At 39.0% G+C, this 22,548-nt stretch overlaps 1 protein-coding gene across 1 annotated transcript in view; it reads left to right on the top strand.

The window, feature by feature from the left end:
- The first annotated feature begins 1,041 nt into the window (after positions 1-1,041).
- Positions 1,042-22,548, top strand: part of SPAG17 (sperm associated antigen 17) — a 126,373-nt gene continuing 104,866 nt past the window's right edge. Inside the window, exons 1-3 of the mRNA XM_045586966.1 lie at positions 1,042-1,218; positions 20,752-20,892; positions 21,469-21,552. Of these exons, the coding sequence (XP_045442922.1) occupies positions 1,132-1,218; positions 20,752-20,892; positions 21,469-21,552 (312 nt within the window). The 5' untranslated portion in view covers positions 1,042-1,131. The remainder of the gene's footprint in view (positions 1,219-20,751; positions 20,893-21,468; positions 21,553-22,548) is intronic.

The following is a 22,548-nucleotide window of genomic DNA, read 5'->3' as shown; positions in this document are numbered from 1 at the left end:
TCAGGAAAACCTCTTTCCGGTACCAACACTCTGGCATCCTCATGCATCAGAAATTTTATTCTCAAATTTGTCTCATTGCAATAAAAAAATAAAAGGGGCAGCTGTTATTTTGGAGGATCTGACACAGTGGTAGGTGGTAGTGTTGAGGTTAACTGCACTGGACTTGGGATTAAGTTAATAACTGGGTTTTAATCCTGGTGGCGTCAGTGATATCCTGTGAGAATTCAGGTTGTTGCAAGAATTGAGCAATAGGACTGTGTTACATAGGATGCAACCAGTGCCCAAGAAACAAGAGCTGTTGTTATTAGCATTACTAGAGGCCCAGTGCACAAATTTCATGCACTGGGGGGGGGGGGGGGGGGCTCTCCCTCAGCCCAGCCTGCACCCTCTTGCAGTCCCAAAGCCATTGGGAGATGTCTGACTGCCGGTATTTAGGTGTCTGTTATAAAGACTGTCTTTTGTTCAGTTCCCCCAAAAATAAATAAATAAACTGGGTCTGATTAGGCAGAGAAGATTTAGAAAGAGACCAATCTCTTCAGTTATGTGAAGGATCTTGCAGAGAAGAGATGACCCCAGTGTAGGAAGGCCCTGGGAGATAGAACCAGGACTGAAGCAGAGATTAGAGGTTGAAGGGGAAAATGTGGCCCATAAAAGGAAACACTGTGGGCAGCTGAGAGCGTGGGTCACCGCCTGAGGGGTCAGTTCTCCATTCCAGGTTATCCAGGAGGGAAGGAATCTTGGTGGAGAAGACATGGACAGGACTCCAGGGGTTTTGAGTTTCTAGACAATGCCTCATACTAGAGAAGGCTCCAAGAAGCAGCAGAGGGTCCACGCGAGTAAGGAAAGCAGCCTGAGCAGCCCTCATCATCTCCTCCCCGGGTCCAGGTCTCTTGCTTAAAAACCAAAGATTTAACTAGAGGCGCTGGGAGTCCCATCTGGGAGCTGCTCCAGCTGGGAGACTCGGTTGCTATGGTGACGGAAGCGGTTGACAGGAACACTTTTAAACCGGTTTGGGGAGGGGAGCTGCAGGGGGTTAAGAAACGGGCAGTTGTGCTTCGGTTACCAGGGCAGCAGGGACGCTTGCTCTGGGCCTGATCCTAATTCAGAGGCCAGAGCTCCACCGCCCTGTGCATGGCACCCAAGAAAGACAAAGGGGGGCCGGCCAGCACCAATGCTAAGGCGTGGGAACCATCGCTCATCGCTGCGAACTTCAATCAGGTGAGCGCGTCCCTGAGTTCTCCTCACCCATCTGACCCTCCAGGCCACACAGCCCGCTGGCCCTCCCTTCCAGACCCCACAGATGCCCCTTGGAAAACCTGACCTGGTACCCCTCCCCAGGCCCGGTCCTTTCTGATCCAAAACTCAGGGTCCGCTCCGCAGGGAGTGTTTGACAGAGTGGGTGTTAAGGAAACAAGAGGGGAGTCAGTGCGAGTTCAAACAGAGCCTGGAGGGGAAGAGGTGCCGCTGACACTCCAGGATCCTTTCGTGAAGTCACCCGGATGGCCCTCCACGGTGTCCTGAAGTTGTCTTTATGAACTGTCACTTCCTCCTTTCATCTGGAGAACATCCAACCTGTCAGATGACGGTAGCCTGTCCTACCGTGAGGTTTTAATAAATGCTGGGTGAAAACTAACTCGTGCTGAGCCTAAGAACACATACTTATTCAGTACAAGTAAGCCTTCTACTCATAGGAAGCAATGCCTTTCTTATGTGATGCCCAGGTACCAGGATATCAGAGACTGGATGTAGTTTGAAGGCACTGCACGAGATCAGAGTGATGAAGGATTGGTTGTTACACTCATGGGATGATGCAGAGGCAACAGGCAATCTCTAACCCACCGGCCACATGAGTTCAAATTGCATCGCACCCAGAACCCTCTAGCTCCCCACCCTCCTCCAGGGGGTTAGACAGCCCAATACTTTTTGTCACCTGCCACTGGAAATCCACTTCAACACTATGTATATTATTCTAAGTCCAAGATAATATTTGAAAGGAGGAAAATTGATTTGGGGAATTCCAGCCTGCCATTCTAACATATTTTTTTCAATTGGAAAAAAATATTTTTCTTTTATTTTTTTTATGTATGTGTACAGTTCAGTAGAGAGGTGGTATTTGAAGGAAAAATATAACTAAAGACTTATGATGGCTTTTGTGAGAAATTTCTACTTATTTGTCCTTATTTTCCACTATAATAGTGTATTTTTTCTCTATAAACAGTAATTCTGTTTGATACATAATTCTACCTGATGAAGACTTCCATGAAAGTAAAGATACTGCTGATGCTGACATGGCATCATGTAATTTTTGGTTATTTCTGTAACTTTAGGAAAAAAGGGTGTCAACTCAGTAATTCCCTTTATAGTCTCAAATTCTTAAAGATATTTTCCAAAATACCCTGTAAAAGCACCCTCTCTTTTGTTTTTCTAGCCAAAATAATTTCCCCCATTTTTCTCTGCGATCGATAGGCCAACTTTGGGCTGGAGGGAACATTTCTGCTTGAGTTATAAACTGCTGAACAACGGAGTGTGATGGAGGTGCTGACACTGCATTAGCTTTAGTGTTGCAAATAAGAAGCTATAATTTTCCTAGTTGAATGGAAAACCTAAAGGCACTATTTTTCCTTATGGCTTGAAAACCTGAAATAATATTCTGCCTTCTTGATCCTGCTCAAACAATATAATTTCAATAAATCTTATATATTAATAGAAAGAATTCGAACTCAAAGTAATATGCAGTTTCAACTACAAAGAGTGAACTTCTTCAATTTGTTGGAATACATGTTTTTTTTTTTTTTATTGCAGGAGGATGACAACAGCATTCCACCTCAGCTCATATTTTTTTCTCATCTTGGTTTCATGTCTGAGCCAAGAGGAAAATTCCCAGATTAACCCAACAGGCCAAAGCCCAGAGGCATGCCTTAACCACCAATGTAATAGACTCTGAATTCGGTTTAAAGATTACTGTGGATGTGTGAATTCCTTACCCACAGAGCTTAGTAAAGTGCTTCACACATAGTTGGTGCTCAAAAAAATGTTATTGCTTCAGTTCTCAGAGATTTTCTCTTCATATCGTTGCTACTCATGTAAATTAGTGCTCCAATATATGGTGTGTGTGTGTGTGTTGAGAGGTGGAGGAAGGAGATCCTATCTCTAAGTTTTCTATAAGCTAGATTTTAGAATTAACTGATTGAATAATTTAAATCAATAGTCATTTTGATCTCATGTTCATATTGAGATATGCTAGACTTTAAAGAAGTATCACCAATTTTTCTATCTTATCAAATGAGGTTTCTTCTTGACTGAGCAATCACTTGATTGCTTTAGGTAGTTGACTGCTTTCAAAGTTCCTATAGAGTTATTTTTTTCCCCCTTCCTCTCTCTCTAAAATAAATTAAAAAATATTCTCATGTGAGGGTTAAAAATAAATAAAAATAGCTTAACTATATGCTTTAATTGGAATTTTGTGTTATGGTCAGAACTTACATGTCATCATAGAGGAAAGGAACCTCATGATGTTATCTATTTTAAGTGGTAGCATGATACCAACATAGAGAATACTAGAGTATCCATAAGCCAACTACAAATCCTTTTTTAAAAAAATATTATTGACTTTTGTCCCCAAATACCTTTTTCAGAATTCCAGGGTTTCCCAATAGTTTGGGTTGATTTATATATAACACATATTGAGTTTGGCTTGGAATTTTGCTAATTTTAATTGTTAAATATTTTTGTATTTTCAGATTAGTGAAGGATAGTTATTTCTTTTCATGTTTCTTAGTTTAGGATCTTACTTTCATGTATACCAAAAAGACAGCCATAACTTGTGAGACCAATCATTGGCATAGCAATTATACTTCTTTACTGTGACCCACCACAGAAAACATTAAAAAGTAAAAGGGGGGGCCGAGACCGGTTTGGCTCAATGGATAGAGCGTCAGCTTGGGGACTGAAAGGTCCCGGGTTCGATTCCGGTCAAGGGCATGTATCTTGGTTGTGGGCATATCCCCAGTAGGGGGTGTGCAAGAGGCAGCTGATCAATGACTCTCTCTCTCATCGATGTTTCTAACTCTCTATCTCTCTCCCTTCCTCTCTGTACAAAATCAATAAAATATGTTTAAAAAAAAAAAAAAGTAAAAGGGGGGAAAAAAACATGTGACAATCTATCCACCCCTTCACCTACCAGTCTCACTGTTCCAAATGCTCTAATTTCATTTTGCAATGATAATGCCTGGTCCCTAACCCCCAATTTAAGGAACTGGATACTCTACTTCTTGATTTAAGCCTTTAATTCTTATTTAACATAAATCTCTACATGTTTTTAAATATTTGAAAAATGTATTATAATATATTGATGTGACCTTACTGAGATTCATGAGGTCTTTCCCTGATTTCTTTGTTTTTATTATTAATGTGTTTCCTCTTTTCATAAAGGTAGTAATATTTGCATCTAAGACACAAGCTGATGCTGTACATGGTAGGGCTTTTCTTCACAATACTCAGTACTGGAGATTCCCAGGGCATCTAGCTAACCTGTCCCTTTTATAAAACTGAGGACCCAAGCATTTCAAAATCCAGTGCAAAATCCAGATTTAGCACATGAGGGATCAGATAGTAGATTTTCTCACTAGTCATTCGTTCCTCCTTAATAGAAGATTAAGTTATGAAATGCAATTATAGCATTTTATATAAGCCTTGCAATCAAACAAAATTTTACATATTTGATCTTATGTAAATCCCCAAAATAGTATTATGAGATAGATATTATTATAATAGAACAGTTATTTAGGGAATGTATATTGAAAGGTTGCTTGATTAGCACCTAAATTTGAGATCAAAGTGTTGCTTAAAACCAGTAAATAAATATGGAAAGTGTACTGCTTTTACATGAAACTAGATTTTATCCTTCTATTTGTTATCCTCTATCTCAAACAACATTTGGAAGAGAGACAGGTTTTAGCATTTTCTTTTTATTTCAACTTTCTGGCTTCTTTCTGAGATCACTTAAGCAGGACAAATAAAAATGTGAGTGTCTTGATTAGGAAAAAGTTGTTTTCCTATCTCTAAAAAATAGTTCAGAAATGTGACTTCTGCTACCTGGAGGTATACTGCATTTTCTGGTCATGCCTGCCAAAACCTGGCTCATAAAAATCTTAGGCCACCTCTGTCTTTCAAGTCTCCAGTCACTGTCATGTCATCCTATATATCTTCTGGGATGAGTTTAAAGAAGTATCACCAATTTTTCTATCTTATCAAATGAGGTTTCTTCTTGACTGAGCAATCACTTGATTGCTTTAGGTAGTTGACTGCTTTCAAAGTTCCTAAGTAAGATCCTAAACTAAGGCACTATAATTCTCACAGTCACTAAAGCTCATCTATGAGTCAGAGGTCATCTATGAATCATTTAGTCTGCTTCTAAGTCCTCTTGATTTTTCCTTTACTGTTTCTCACTGCAATCTGTTCTCTGTTTCCATGCTTTCATTCTACCTCATGCCTTCATTTTTTGATTCCTGATATTTTACATGGATCCTGTAGCTATACTCACTATAGAAACATCTGTTCCTGTGTATAAAACCAATGAGCAATTTATTTTTCCTAAACACTTTTCACACCATGCTCACTCCCAGCTCACAGACTATCAGTGACCATCTGCAATCTCAAACTAATCATCATGGCTTCTCATCTTCTTTAATCTGGCCTCATCTAAGCATCAAATTAAATTGCTCCAGGCAAACAGTCTCCTCACTGCAGCACAGACATGTGAAGGAAGCAGTGAGTTGCAATAGATAGTCCTGGCAGACCTAGGTCCTGAATTCTGATTCTGAAATGAATAATGGTTGTCCTAGAGCAACTTCTTACCTTCTTTGAGACTTATTTTCCTCCTGCCAATGGAGATAATAATATCCACTTCAGAGGCTTGCTATGAAGATGAAAAACTCATCCCAGAAGATATATAGGATGACATGACAGTGCCCTGAAAAGAACTGTGCAGATTCATTTCACTTCTCCCAGACACTTCACCTGCCAACCAAGAGGCATTCAAATAAAAGTTCTTTAAAATACTTAGTTGGATGGCAGCATGGCTCAGTGGTTGAACATAGACCTATGATCTGTGAGGTCATGGTTTGATTGAGTGGCCATGCAGGAGGCAGCTGCTCAATGGTTCTCATCATTGATGGTTTTTATCTCTCCCTCTCCCTTCCTCTCTGAAATCAATTAAAACATATTTAGTTAATAGTTCCTCCTTCTTATACTTCAGTTGAGGAATAATATTTTTTGGAGTTAAATATGGCTTAGTGACAATAAGCTAAATTGTGCACACTTGAAATAGAGTTTCCTTGGAGTTCTTGAACAAAGCTTATAATTCCTATAAAGGTTTAGAATTGGATAAGGATTCAAGATAGGTGTTGAAATATTAATATCCAAAATATTTTATATATATAAAATTTTTATAGAATGTATAGATACAAGGATGATAATAAACTGAGTCGAAATAGGTTTTTATGGAAACACTAGAGACCTGGTGCACAAAATTCGTGCATGATGGGGGAGGTCCCCCAGCTTGGCCTGCACCCTCTCCAATCTGGGACCCCTCAAGGGATGTCTGACTGCAGTATCAGACCTAAACTGGCAGTCAGATATTCCTCTCACAATCTGGGACTGCTGGCTCCTAACCTCTCACCTGCCTGCTTGCCTGATCACCCCTAACCACTCTGCCTGCCTGCTGGATTTCCCCTAACTGTCCTCCACCGCTGGCCTGGTCGCCCAAAACTGCCTCTGCTTCAGCCTCCACCACCTCCACTGTGGCTTTGTCTGGAGGGACATCCGGTATAATTAGCATATTACCCTTTTATTAGTATAGATGTTTAATTGAGTTGAAGTGCTTGGGCAATTATAAATAAAGTTTATCAAAAAGGGAACTACATTTTTTTTTTTGACAGAACCCTTGAACAATTTTGAGGGGCAGTGAAGGATTTTTCAACTTTTTTTTTTTAAATCTTAAACAGTAAGCTATTTCTCATGTTAATGTGTATTTAAGACTTACTGGAAATACTTATAATACGAGCTGAAGACTGATGTCTGGCAGCTAGTGTATTTCTGAAATTGGGTTGGTTTTTATTACTGTGTTTTCTGAAATATACTTTCATTGATATTTACAAAACAAATTGCCAGTTCACACAAGGGTTGTTTTAATAAAAGCCAATGAAAACAACGGAGTTGCTAGGAGCAATGTTAAGAGGGAAATGGACTTTTCATAACCTCACATTATAATTTCTCTTTTTGGACAAAAGTGTATTATTTGAATAAGTTTGGAACCAAAGGGAATTAGTATGTCAAAATATCTACCTAGATATTACATGTGATCATTTTTATTAAAAATGAAAAATATTAAATATAAATAAAATGTGTTTCCAATATAAGTTTGGCAACATCTGGGGAAAATGTTAGGTAAGAAATGGTGAATGTTAACCATGCTTCAGTTCTAGGTATAGAAACCATCAGTGGCTCCCAGTTACCCAAAAGACAAAATCCAAGATGTTCTGTCTGGTTTCACAGCCCTGCCTAATTGGTCTTTCTCTGCTCATGCATCTTTATTTTATTATATTCTATTCCAATATGATGCTCTCTGTAGTACCCTCAAGCACACACTGACTATACCCATGAAGTTTCCTGGCTTGAAAATCTCCCACCTCCATGTGACTTTTCCTCATTAAAAATCACCCCCTATCTTCCAAAAAGGAGCTCAAGTCAACATCATTCTGGCCCTGACTGACTTTTCTTCTACTTAAACTACTTCCGTGATTTTATCGTTAACACTATCTTTATTTGAGCTGTGGCCCAACTGTTTCAGTGTTCTATCTCTGCAAATTGCTTCAAGGATAGCAAAAGGTTAATATTTTTAATTCCCTCCCTCCTGGTTATAGCACCTAATCGTGATAGGCACATAGTGGCTTGCTGAATCAATTTCATTGACTGTATTTACTGTCTCAACGTTCTGGCCTGTTTTCTCTCTTGAGCCCCAGAATTAGTCACAATCTATTGGTCCTCAGAACTTAAATTGAAGAAAATCTTAAAGCATTTGTTTTTGTAGCCATAAAACAAGGACTGTGGTCATACCTCCCTTACAGACATTAAAAAGATTGTTAAGAAGATTTCAAGGCATCTAACACACTGTATCTTAGACTTCACACATCTAGACCCAAACCCCAGAATTTCCCCTTCGCACCTGATCCTCAGCAAGTCTTCACCTTCTCATTGAATGGTGACACCATTCACCCAGCAAGTTACTAGTACCAAAAACATTGCATTCATTGTGTTCTTTTTTTCTGCACCCCATAATCAATCTTTAGTAAATCCTATTGGTTCTATCTAAAATCTTTGTTCTTGGCATCACCTGTATTGCTTCCCCCTAATCCAAGCCACCATCTTTTCCTGCCTAAACTGCAGGTAGCTCATAAGCTCTGAAACTTCTCTTTCTCCCACTCTTGTTGCCCTGGAGTCTTGTCACTTCATCCCGAGTGGTTCTCTTAAAGCATCTGACTTAGAGGAAAATCCAAATGCTCCATCATAGCCTTTAGGCCTTTAGGTCTTTTAAGACCCTGTGTGTGTGGGCCTCTGCCAGCCACTCCGACTTCATCTCCTATCTCCTGTCACTCCCCTTTCACTCTGTCTTTTATAACCACACTGGCCTTTTTGCTGATCTTCAAATCTATCAGAAAGCACATTGCCATCTCGGAGCCATGGCTTTTGCTGTGCTGTTGGCCCAGGATGATCCTTCCTGAGATAGCCACTCCCTCCCTTCCTTTAGGATTCTGTTCAAGTATCTCCTTCCCTGGCCACCCTGGTTAAATTACATCACCACCCTCTGTCCATCTACCTTGATTTGGTTCCTGGCCTTCTACTTTACATTTATCTCATTATTGTCTGTTTCCATCTATCTGAGGGAATTTCAGGAGGGCAGAAATTAGTTTGCTCACTGATATACTGCCAACACCTGACATATTGAGGGGCTCAGATAACATTGCTAAAGGGAGGACTAGTAGGTACTCAAAAAGGAGGAGCTGTTTAGTAATTAAATTATTAATCAGTATGATTACTATATTTTTGGAATGGCATGAAAATCAAATAAAGTGTATAGAAGAACGGGGGAATATATTTAACCTGATGTAAAAATTTCCTATTATAATAATTACTCATATATATTTCCATAAGGATGTTACACATGTTCTCAAAAAAAAAAGGGGGGGGGGCAATCTGTAATAGTCCCAACAATAAAGATAAAAACAAAACAAAACAAACAACAAACGCCTACTATCCTATTCATTGAAGTTAGAAATCATCCTTGAACCTCTGCTAATATCAAATTGGCCAGGGATTCTTATTACTTTCTCCCTCTCTATTTTAGTTTTCTTTTCACCTCCCATAATTTCTAAGACGAATACTCTTCTAACCTTCCTTCTTTTTGCCTTCACCCAAGGGTGGGAAATAATTAGGGAGAGAATGGGATTCAGTGCAGATAGCCTATGTACTAGTATGTGTGAAAGAGAATAGAGAGGGGAGGGGAGAATGGGATTGAAAACTGGAGCAGGAGAGATGGGAGAATTGAAGAAACAGAGTGGTAAAAGAGGTCAAAGGAAAGTGGGTCATTTTCTCTGGTACAAAAGCCCAAGAAAAAGGAGCTGGTTCTTAAGATTGGGGGAGAATGTATTGAGATGAAAATGTAAAAGGGGTAGGAAATCTAAGCAAGAAAGCCTTGCTCTTCTGAGATGCTAGTCAAGCCACTGTGTAGACAGAAACTGGATAATTAGGAGACATTGTCAGAGGACTCCTTCCACAGTCCTTCAGGTGGCACCTGCCATGAGACTTTTTTCTAGGATACAGGGAGAGATGAGGTCTAGCCAAATGCCTGTCACCTTACATCATGACTATTCATTCACCTCTTTTCCCTACTGGACTGTGGGTCTTGAGAGCAGAGACTTCTTTCCAATACTCTTTTAAGTACAGAAAAGCACAAAAGGATAACAACAAGCATCTGTGTGCCATCATTAAAAATTGCTAATTATTTTATTAAATAAACACTGTAATCAATTAAAAAACACTTTGTCCCTACCTCCATTCTGTATTCCATTCATTTTCTCTCCCTTCCTAGACGCAAACACTATCATGAATTTCATGCATATTCTCTCTGCCCTTGTAGCTGTTAGTCTCTATCAATGAATAATACATATTATTTACTGTATGGTTTCTAAAATTTACACAAATAGTTCCATAATTACACTTATAAATTACACTTATAAAACTTGTCTTTTTTTATTTAGTCTTATATTTTAAAGTCTGTCCATGGTGAGATATACAGATTTGGTTCATTTCCTTTAGTTGCTCTTATCTCATTCATTTTTGCTTTCTCCGTTCCTAGGGTAAAACATACAACATAGCTACCCAAATAGTAAACATTACTTCTTATTGAATAAATTAGGGCAAATAAAATAATAATAGAAATAGATATTTTGCTTTGTAGCTATGAAATACTTTTACCTGTAATCTGTTTTTACCTTTATTCCTGTATTTTCTTCCCCAAGCTGGTGCAGTTTTAAGAATAGTGATTATGCCTTATGCATATGCATTCTATTTCTAAGACCATTTCAAAGTCTGGAACATAGTAACTCCTCAGTTAATGTTGGATGAATGAACGAATGACTCCGCTGAATTATTTTGCTAAGGTCCAGATTCTGAATACTTGAGTGTTTTCCCAACTCCATGTGGTTAGAATCAGGACTAATAATCTGATACTAAATCCAGTGCTATATTCATTGCACCACTGAAAGAGCTATTGTAAGGACTGTATTAGGGAATCAGTAGGAGAAGAATAATTACAATGAATTACTGCCCTGATGTAACCAATAAATAGACTCCATGTACCTGAGTAATTGGAAAAAAATAATAACCACTGCCAGATCTATGGCTTGAAATTTATCATAATCATTAACTTGGAATATTTGGTCACATGGTTCTTAAATGAGGTTCATATTGCAAAGGAGATGTGTGAATTATGAGGGTGGACAGGATCGCAGGAGTGAAGGAATGAGCAGGAAGAGGTTTCACTCACATGGAACTGCGCTTGCTAAGGTCACTGGTAACCTTCTCACCTGTTTAAGGACATATACCACTCCCTCAGCTACAGAGACACCTTCCCTCCTGGCTTTCCTCCATCTCACCTTCTTTCTGCCTCCTAAGAAATCCTTCTCCAAAGTTGTGACAGCTCAGAAGAAGTCTGAGGAAAATCACAAGCATTCTAGGAAAGGCATCTCAGGAACTGCCTCATCCACCCATCCACACTTTAATCAGCCCGTTTGCTAGGATTGATTGATATAGATCTGTGTTTCCCAAACTTTTGACATTTGTGTACCCTTTCTATAATTTTGGTAACGCTGAGTACCCCTTGTACTCAAGAGAACGTAGAATTAGGCGCAGCTAAGCATGGTGAAGTGGATATCCCCACCAAACTCCGGTGCAACGCGTACCCCTACCAAACTCTTCCTGTACCCCTGGGGGTATGCGTACCACACTTTGGGAAACACTGATATAGATCAATACTTTTTACCCTTCACTTGTCAATGGGGGTCTTATTCCAACATCCTCACTCAGAGACAGGTCATCTGGCCTTCTTGGAGCAGCTGGAAAAGTCAGGATCGCTACACAGAACCAGCTCTGGAGACAGCACGTCTAACTCCCTTGATGGGCCAGTCAGAGTGACTGATACTAAATATCCTGCACATGAGAAGGTCTTTTAAGGCACTTATTTTGAAGTCACTTTGCTTACTTTTAAACTCCCTTAGTCATATTTGTATATCTTTTGCCATTTGTTCCATTATCGACCTTTAATCATAGTAATTTAACAAATACTTGTCAGGTTAAAGTGCTCCTTTTCTTGTTGAATTGAGGCAAGGTGTGGATTTCCTACCTTTCTTCTTACTCTGCATGCACCCTCTGAGTTTTCCTGAGGCCATCCAGGGAGTGTTTGGAAAGACTCCACCATTGCCTACTGGCATGATCCAAACTCAGGGATCTAGAAGATCTGACTGACACTGCCCCAGGATCATCCTTGGATACACATTCTTTCCCACATTCTAATTTGCAAATAGTAGTTTTTGACCTAAAAATTAGAATAGATTGTCAAACAAATAATTTTTGCCTGGTTTCCAGGTAATATTAAAGACAATATAAAGGATGTAATTTGGTTACCAAAATATTGGCATTTCTTAGATGTTTTATTGAATTTTGGGGAGCATGGGATAGAGTACTTGTAATCAGGACAGTCTTATACACTTGTAGCTGTCAGAAGTATCATCGCATATTCTGTACTCTGTCAAATAGATGCAGGAATTAGGGGCTTTGTAATAAACAAATGAGTGAGGACACTTGTATTAATTGCAAGAAAACGATTGTTCATGAGACATAATTAGCCAAGCAGCAGCTATGAGTATGGCTGGCTCATTAGAAAGAGTATTGGTTGGCTATTTTGTTTCCTCTGAGTAGGCCTAGTACCAAGACTATACAGATTCATGGACTATACAACAATGCTTAGTGGATAAATGACATTTAAATTAGAGAAATGAAGGTATGTGGGGGGGGGGGGGGAGAAAAAGGCTATAATAGGGTAACTAGTAAGATAATAGTGAATCCTGAAAATTTATCTTAATTTTCACATGGAAGATGGTAATTCAACACTTGGAGACTAGAGGAAGGCCCAAGAGGGTCCTAGTCTGAGGAAGGAGTTTATGAAAGTGTGTAGCCTTTAATATCTGATGATGAAAAGAGATCTTTTTGGGGATGAGTCCCTGATTCCAATTTTACATTTGTGTAGCAATTAGCAGGACTCCTCTTGGCTTCGCTTGATCTTCTCTGTTAGAAAAATGTCTCTGATATGTAATATTTGTTTGAAAACCCAAAGAAGCTTGTTTTCCTTTGAGGTTTGCCTTACTTTTCATGTTCTGAAGTTCATTTTTGGACCTCAGATTTTGCTCCGAGCAATAAAACTGGTTGGATTGCACTAACATAATGGAGCCCATAATTTTAGCCAACTCGTGGGGGTGGGGAGATAGTTAAGGTGTGTAGTGGTTTCTGTGGTTTCTCTGTGGAGTAGAATTCCCTACAAAGCTTTTCCATGTGGTGTTTTAATAGCTGTCTTAAAACTCTCTGATGCATGGAGCAAACAGAATTAGGCTCATGTGCTGGGTTGGTGGGATGGGCCAAGGACTCTGAAACACGAAAGAAAAACAAGGAGCCTAACTCAGAGGTTAACTTGTCCACAGAAGATCCTCATGACGTATCCAAATTCAAAATTACATAAGTAATCACCTCTTTAACCTGTTTTGCAGAATTTTCTAAGGGAAGTTAGAATATTTTTGCATATATTACTATTTCATAAAACTTTCAATTTACAAAATGAATCTAGATGCCTTTCAATCACCTTTGGAAGGTTGTATTATTACATCCACTTTTATAAATGACAAAACTGAGTCACAATGGTAGCCCCAAGGTCATTTGGCTAAGAAACTAAGTGCAGAATTTGATATCACTTCAGAGTTCTGCATCTTTTCACAAGAACTTCAGTGCTTTTAATTAGGGATCACATTCAATATTTATGATTACAAGGAAAACATGCACAGTAAGGATGCTTCAAGACTGCTGATTCTCCTCAATGAATGGATATAAGACATTGAAGTGTTGTCTACTAGTAAGTATCCAAGGAATACACTCTTTCTTTAATGGAAATGCTTGGTGATTCAGAGACATGGTTTCTTCCAAAGTTCTGAGTGTAGCTGATAAAATGCCACATACTTAGTTGGTGTTCCCATACTAAACATGTGTAAAAATTCTCTTCAATGTGTGGTTTTGGCTGCCACGTTCAAGAAACATTTATTGAATGCTACTCTATGTCAGGCACATGGGGAAACTAGGAAGTTGTTTAGATGGGAGGATTCTTGGGGAGCCTTTTCCACGGCCCAGACTTCTGCCTAAAGTGTCATTTACCGGACAACCCTTTGAGTTAGTCCAAGAATCACCGGCATCCCTTTTAGAAAATGTAGATAGCATGGAGAGAAATAATCATTTTACAAGTCTTTATTTTTTCTCTTCACTAAAACTTTGGGTGATAGTTAATTATCCAGTCGCCAAAATCAACTATTAAGGTCCTGAGCTGAAAAAGGGGATGAGGGTAAATTTTATTCTACCCAGGAGAAAGGGGATCTGGATTCTGGAAAGTCCTTTAAGGGGATTTAGGGGAGTCAGAACATAGCAAGCAGCAGGCCCGGGGTTTGTTATCTTATCTGAGAGAGGGGTGCTCTAAGGCTCTCTACCAAAAACAAACTTCATCATTTTGCTTTCATTTTTAAGAACTGGCCCTACCTGACATCTGATTTTAGACCGAGATTCATAATATTCACAATCCAAGTACCAAACATCTGATCCACTTCTTAATATTTTGAAGCCAAGTAAACAGGTCCCATTTCTAATGAAAATTTGTCTGGTGCCCAGTCCTCTGTGTGGCTCCTCAGAGTTCACTGTCTTCTTCATCAACTCTGCACTTCTTTTTGGCTCTAATTGGTATCTTTTCATGTTGATGATGGGTTGATTTCTCTGACTGACCTGCTCCAGGTGCCACACTCTCACATTCTCTACCAGAGCTCCACATATTAGGTACCTGTAGAATTTTATTTTTTTTATTGTTTGAAGGATTACAAATGGTATCGATAGTACATATGTCTCCTTTTTTCCCCTTTTGACCTCCCCCCAGCCTCCCCTACCTCCTCATATGCCTTCACCTATTCCCTTACCCCCATGTCTTATATCCATTGGTTATGTTTATATGCATGCATACAAGTCCTTCAGTTGATCTCTTACAGCTGCCCTCCCCTCCCCCACTGCCCCCAACTTCCCTTGCCTTCCCGCTATAGTTTGACAGTCTGTTCAATGGCTCTTTATCTCTATAACTACTTTTTCCCCATTTCTTTTCTTTGAAAAATCTTGCAACTGCAGACTAGAAATAAACATATAATAACAAAAAACGTTTGAGTTCCAATTTCAGTGTCCAACAGTTCTGAGACCCAGTTTCAATGTCAAATATTGTAGTTCCTTATTTGTACATGCCAGCAATGACATCTGGATGATGGACAGATGGTGGCAATGCAGGTCTGACCCTCTCTGGTTTGATCCTGGGCAACCTGCAGCAACGCACAGCTGCTGACTACTAGCGTGGCCATGCATCTTTAGCGTCTTCCATCTCTGGGCTGTTTCTCCTCTTGTCTTTGTGGTTGGAGCAGACCTGACAACTCCTCTCTGTTGCAGGAACTCCCATGGTCTTGGAGTAGTTTTTTGAAAATATACAAACATATTCCAAAAGTTAATAAAGGAATTTTTTCTATAAAATTGACTTGGGATTCTTTTTATTTTTGCCCAAACGATTTTCCTTTGGCTTGTTTTGACACCACGTGTGATTTTCATGGGTATCTTGCTGTTAGCATTACAAATGAAAATTAATTTTCTACAGTAAAAAAATTTTAGATGTAATTTACTTACAGGATATTTTTCCTTACATGATATTACCCTACTATCCTTACTTTTTTTTTTTTTAATGGATGCTTTTGTAAATTTTGTAATGTAGTCTTGATAACTTTATATTTTAAGTTTTTGCACTAAAATAAGACTGCTTTAGGTTCAGTGACAGAGAACATCCAAGAAAATTTAAGTGTACTGGACAAAAAGCTGTTCCTAAAGTATTAACTAAAATTTATATTGGTAGTGCATCTCAAGGTAAATTTGCTTAACATGAAATGAACCTAAAGCAGTCTTATTTTTGTGCAAAAACCTGTAGAATTTTAAATGAAAATCCCGTGTTCATGATTTTGCCCCTCTTCCAAGGATCTAAAGTAATTTAGAAATATATCAGTTAATAATATTGTTACTAAAGGGAAAAGTATTTTACAAATGGACTGACCACCAGGGGTCAGCTCCTGCATTGAGCATCTTCCCCCAGGTGGTCAGTGTGCGTCATAATGACCAGTCCTTCCACCATTGGTTAATTTGCATATTAGGGTTTTATTATATAGGATAACATGTATCCACTTTTAACCTATATTTTCAACTTATTTTACCTTTAGAATTCCTTTTTAACAAATGCAATTATAGCAGCAGCCAGTTATATGTAATAAAAATATTTCTTTTGCTGGCCAACGGCCCATACTAACACTCCTTTGCTGATGGAGATCCAAGACTCCTTTTGAAGGAAAAACCCAGTGTGAGAAAGACGTTCACAAATCCCCTGTCCATGTGACCACACATCTACTTCACAAAAGGGGTATCCTTTCAGCAGGGTATTGCCATAAAGTGCGGGTTTGCATATCTGCACAGTGTTAAACAACTCTTAACAAAGCATGACTTCTTCAATGCAGTGCTTTTTCTTGGGGCTTTTACACAAATCTTCTCCAAATACAGGTGCTGATCATCTTGGTCAACTTGTCAGGCTCAGGGGAGTCCTCAGTAGAGGATGGTGGGGCTCCCATCCTGGGTCTTCCAGGGCCAAGTCAGCAGAGGAGAGTGTGCTGGCCTCAGATCACCTTCCTAGTACCAGTTGATGTTTGTTCTAATAGCAGGAAGCAATCTCCATCCAGTCACACCAAAGCTACTGTTCACTTGCTTTTGATAGGATTTCTGTAATTATATTAGAATAGAGGAATGCCTAAATAAAATTTGGAGAATTTGCAATATATGAAAGAAAAATAGTTATCAATCCACACTATGTCTCTGGGACAGTGGGCTTATATGAGACAGCCAGCTTGTCTGCATTTCCATGACTGCTTTCTCGCCTTAGGAGACTAGTGTGTAAGTGTTTGAGTTAAGACGCCCTCCCGCCAGGCTTCAAATTAGGTGAGACTGGTAAAGTAAATAAAAGGTAATGGATTGTGTCCATACATGACTTCATCGCATCCTTTGAATGACTTTATCAATGACTACTAGAGGGCAAGACTCAGCAATAACAAGTACAGGGGATGCCTCCTGGCAGCGAGAGCCAGCCTGACTTCCTGAGGAGTCTGAGGTGTGCCCGACCAAAGCCCTCTTCCTTCACCACTGGATACATCCAGGGAAGTTTTCCTAAAATGATTAATGTTTTCTTTCTCTAGGCCTACGCTACTAATTACAACCCAAACTTTTTGAACTTTCTTAAACAAACTCGCCCACAGGTAGGAGCACTGCGGGACCCTCGTGTGATGAATCAGGTTGTCTGCACCCTGCTTTCTTTCCTCCCCCAGGGTCAGCCTCTAGACTAAATTTCTCTTGCTGCCCGGTGAACTCAAATGTAAAGCTTTTGCTTCACTGCGTGTTGGTGGGATACGAGTGGAGGGGTGTTTTGAATAGTATTTTGCCATGTCTACTTTGTGTTTGATTTTTTTTTTTTTTACAAAAACTTTCCTATTTCTAAAACTGCTGCCAGTTAATAGAGTTACGGACTCTACATGCATCCTAAACTACTAAGAGAAAGATTCATAAATTAAATTTGCAGAGCATCATTTAATTAGATAAAGTAAACAATTTGCTCTTGGTTAGTGGAATGTGGTGCATTTCTTGGCATCCCACTGCCCCCTAGTGCAGCTTGCCAGACAGTGCATCCTTCTCCACAGACAATCCAGGTTTGCTTGCGTTATTTCTGTCTGGTCATCCATTCTGGCGATGTGGTTAACACTAATTCAGCACTCCCACAACGTCCTCTGGGAGTCCTGTTTAGCCAAACAGATCTCATTTCTGGAGCAGGAGCTTGGTGGGTGAGAGAGTACAGAGGGGAAAGTGAGCCTCAGCAGAACTCCTGCCAGTGCAGAGATGTGGGCTGAGAGCTCTGCACCCGAACAGGTCTAGGCCTGCTCTGGCCCAGGTGACCTGCCTCAAGATGAGCCCAGGGTCCCAGAAGTTTCAGTCCAGTGGGTGCTGTGACTCAGAGGAGCAGGGCTTGTGTTCAGATGTGTTCTGAGCAAAGTAACAAGAGAGAAGGAACCTGGGGAGATTTTCTTAACCTCTTTGAGTCTTTGTGAAACTGTCATTTATAAAAGAGCAATCTTATGGTGTTTAGAAGATTTAGTAATCTATTCTTGAAGGTTTTATGCACTTCGGTATGTGAAATAAATCTTCATTTATTATGGTTACTGTGGCTGAAGTAGCCATTAGGTGCAATTTAAGGATTATAGAAAGGCATTCTGACCCCAAAGGCTTGCTCTCAAAATTGTTCTGAAATGATCACAAAATTGCAAGCCAGTATGTGGTCTCCATGTGGTTTTTTGCCAAAATGGCCTTTAACAGGATTTTTTAACTACGTAGGGCCTCTGTTTTGCCCATCTATAAAGTATTAATGCACCTATTTAAAGAGATTACTTAGGGATTTAATGAGATAACATATGCCTGGCACATGGCATTTTTCAATAATTATTAGTTCCTTCCTCCTCCCTTCTCTTTTTTCTGGTCTGAAACAGTGAACACCTGCCTTCAATGCCAGATACTGAAGGGTGGGTGCTGAACTCCAATGCCCTCTTCTGAGGTATCTCCCAAAGAGCTGAGAGGCAGCCCTTCCTTGTCACCATGGACATTCAAATATTGGCAAGGAAATTTACAGTAGGGAGTGGGGCTAGGGATAGAAGTAGTCATTAAAATCTTCAGTGATGGAAAGCGTGACTGATAAGAAATTAATGGGATTGCCTGTTCAAGAGCCATATGGACTTGATTATGAAAACGAGAGAGATTTTCCTCCTTTAATGATGATTGTAGTTGCATATTTGACTGAGAGATAGATAAGAGAAAATAAAGGTGTTCAAAAGAAAGTTCATTTATTACAAATGAATTTTTTTCTTCTAAAACATGCATAATGAATATCATACCTGCTTTTCTGAATCAGGGTGAATTAGCAAACAGCAAAAAAAGCAGGTTTAAAACTCAATATGACAGAGGGAACACAGAGCCTCACCCACATGCGTGCACACCCACACACATGTTCTTTGTAGGTAAAACACACATGTTTGTGCTTTTAGGTGTAGTTTTTATTTTGGTGGTAGCATTGAAAACTGGGTGGGTGTTGTTAGGAAGTTTCCATGGAGAGAAGTAAGAGAGTTTAGTGATAATCACTATTTGATGGTAAGGAAGAATTTGCACTAAGATCCTTTTTCCCACCTGTTCCCTTGTCTGTCATTACCCTGATAAAGAAACGGAGAGAAGCCAGAGAGAACCACATACGATTAATGCATTTAAGTTGTGTAAAATCTTTTCAAATCATCTTAGACATTGTTTTGGAATCCACCAAGGAGGAGTTATACTCTGTTTGAATCAAAACTTTAGAGTGGAGCTAGAGAGAAGTGAATATTGCCAAGCCCAACCCTTTTATTTAATAAATGGCACCTTCTTTATTTTACAAATGGGGAAACTAAGGCCTAGACAATGCACATAACTAGAGTGCCCTCCCTTGTTATTATTATCTCTCTTTCCTGATGTCTTTGTCATGTCTGCTTGATACATCTCCCCATAACACTGTCAGAGGTCTGATTTGTATGTTGGTTCTTCCCTCAGCACGGCAGGGTAGGTAATTCAGTAAATACCATTCTTAATCGTCTCCAGAGAATTGCTTCTTCCCAAGAGAATTTAGAGAGAAAAGGATTACTGAATAAGAAATTTGTCTTTAGTAAAATTTCTTTCAATCATTTAATGAAAAAATTCATGTCCCAGTTTTATATTTTAGCCTATTTCTTGGGAGTGGCAATAACTCACAAATTAACAATGTGACTCTTATTTTAGATTCGGAGAAAAAGATGGGTTCTAGTTCTGTTTTACAAATGCTTCAGAGGATTGCATTTTCACCTCATATAAAAGTTCATTTGGCAATAAATGCAATATCATCCAACATTCAACAAATATTTCTTGAGCTCCTACTATGTTCCTAAAATTATTTAGAACCTTAGGATTCTATCAGGGACAAAACAAAGTTTTTGGCATTTGAGATTATATCTTAATGTATATTTTGTAACATATGAACTACTGCTTTCCAACACCAAAGTATTTTCAGGTAGCATTCCAGTGAAAGTGTGTCATTTTTAAAAGTTGTCTTCCTTAAAATAAAAGACCTATTTTCTCAAGAAAATTGCGTTTTGGTCAAGTGGCATGAAATTTGGCCCAATACTGCCGCCTGGCGGCTACTGAGATCAAGAACCCACATAGGCTATATACAAAGTCAACTGTTTGTTTGTTTTTTAATTTATTTTTATTGTTGAAAGTATTACAGATGTTTCCTTTTCCCCCCACAATTGGCCTCTTCCACCCTGTTCCCATATCATACCCCAGGCCTTTTCCACACTATTGTCTGCCCATGGGCTATGCATTTTCTATATAATCCTATATAGTAAAGAGCTAATATGCTAATTAGATCCAACAGCAGAATAACCATCCAGACAACATTACAGATGACCGTCCAGATGACCTTCCGGACGAAGCCGGAGCTGCCAGGGCTGGCTGGGGCTGTGAGGGCCGAGTTCCTTGCATGAATTTCATGTATCAGGCCTCTAGTATGCAAATATATTCATTAGTTGATCTCTTCCTGCCCTTCTCCCCTCACTTGCAGACCCATAAAATTTATGGCAAAAGTATTCTGTTTTTGAGTAGAAATCTTTGACACACAAATACCCAGATAGGAGTATTGAGAGTCTAATTCTTTTGGTTTTATAATAGAAAGATTGGAAGGGCTCCGTTGCTTTTGTTGTTGGAAATCAAGTTGAAGATGATCTTCTCATTCGAGCCCTCACCCTCGCTGTCCAGGTCCCTCAGCGAAAACTCTTCAGCATAATATCATGGCAAGACATTCTCCAGCAGGTACTGTCCTTTCCACTCCCTTGAAGATATTTTTTTCTTAAAATAGTAGGACAAAATAATAAAGAAATAAAACTGCCATATTCTTGGGCTATTTGGTAAATTTTTGTGGGTGATTTTAAACAGTTAGCTAGAATAATTTGAATTATTTAATCTGAAGTAATTATCTTTTTTTCTATGAATATTGGTCATCCAACATTCATCCATTCAACAAAAATTTCTGAGGCCTTACCTGGCTCCATGCTAGGTTATATGAGGAATTATTTAATGAAAGTTCAATAAAATAAAAGACAAAACTATGTAATATTCCAGGCCAGTCTAACTAGAAAGATTACAGTCTACAGAGACTCATAGCTGTCAGAGGTCTGAGGGGTCCAATAGCATAGTCCTGTCCCATGGCACATACTCATACTGTCACTGAGCGCTGACCACAGTGACTATAAATATTTCACCTTGTACATGAATAGCTCTTCCTTGCTAGATTCCCAGCCCCTCAAGTCATCTAGGTGTTTTAAAGTAGTATGTAACTATTCTTTATGTATGCCTTTATCACCATAAATGCATTTAATTTTCTTACAGATTCAGGAAGCAAATATATTCTTTGGAACCACAACTAAAAAGACAAAGCAACCTGCAGGCACTAACTTTCCCTTATATTATGAGGTAGGTAGATATATTTATTGAAGAGATTTTATTTTAGAAAATGAGAATTGAAATAATAATCTTTTAGTCACTTTAAAAAAATGTAATTCGTTATTTGAAACCAAATTCCCATTTCTCATTGGATCTGTTTGTTCTTGGTGATGGGCACTTAAAAAATCTGCCTCCCTTTTAACTAAATTCCTCTCTAGGAATAAAATTGTCCCAGATTGTCTACACCATCACTGCATCCAACTGAAGACTATAAATCAGAAATTTTTATATGCAAGCGAGTTTGGTCATACTTTCTCATGGTAATTATTGAATATGTGATATTATTTAAGGGGGTCATATTATTAGTGTATTAAAAAGTATTCATTCACCAAAGATGTAATGTAAAAATGTCCCCCAAAATGTTTCCTGCACAAGACAGGGCCACCTGGAATGATTTTCTAGCAGTTTTTGAACTTAATGCACATTCTACATCCTACTTTTAATCAATGTGAAAATGACAATAATCTTCAGATTAATGGTGCATTCCATTTCTAGCAGATGCTTAACATCAAAACCCGGCTTGGCTGACTAGTTGGTGTGTGCAAAGGACTTAGAACTCATGCTCAGTACAAGAGGGTTTCCTCTCACCCTGCCTTGTTAATAACTAACTTACAGCTCACAAGAAACTATAAAAATCCAGTGATTAATTGGAATATCACTTAAAATTTATCAGGTACTGTTTTATGGCTCTGTAGACTAAAGCATAAAGATTTTTGGATCTTTATAAGACAAACTTGTTTGCACTTTATTTCAGTGATGACTAGTAAAGTTTTTATGTGTCTCATGTCTTGGATGATTTCATAAAGACCTCTGTAGCATTGCCCGAGGGCTATCTGAACAAGTTTCATTGGGTTTATATGTGATTGACAATACTGTGGATTTTATAGCATTGACTCTTGCTGCATTGTCATGGGAAAGCTCTGTGCTATTGGAGTTAAATAACATATACTTACTGTTCTGATGTTC

The sequence above is a fragment of the Pipistrellus kuhlii genome, unplaced genomic scaffold (genome assembly GCF_014108245.1).
Source record: "Pipistrellus kuhlii isolate mPipKuh1 unplaced genomic scaffold, mPipKuh1.p scaffold_m20_p_24, whole genome shotgun sequence".
Lineage (NCBI taxonomy): Eukaryota > Metazoa > Chordata > Mammalia > Chiroptera > Vespertilionidae > Pipistrellus > Pipistrellus kuhlii.
This window is presented reverse-complemented; position numbering and strand designations above follow the sequence as displayed.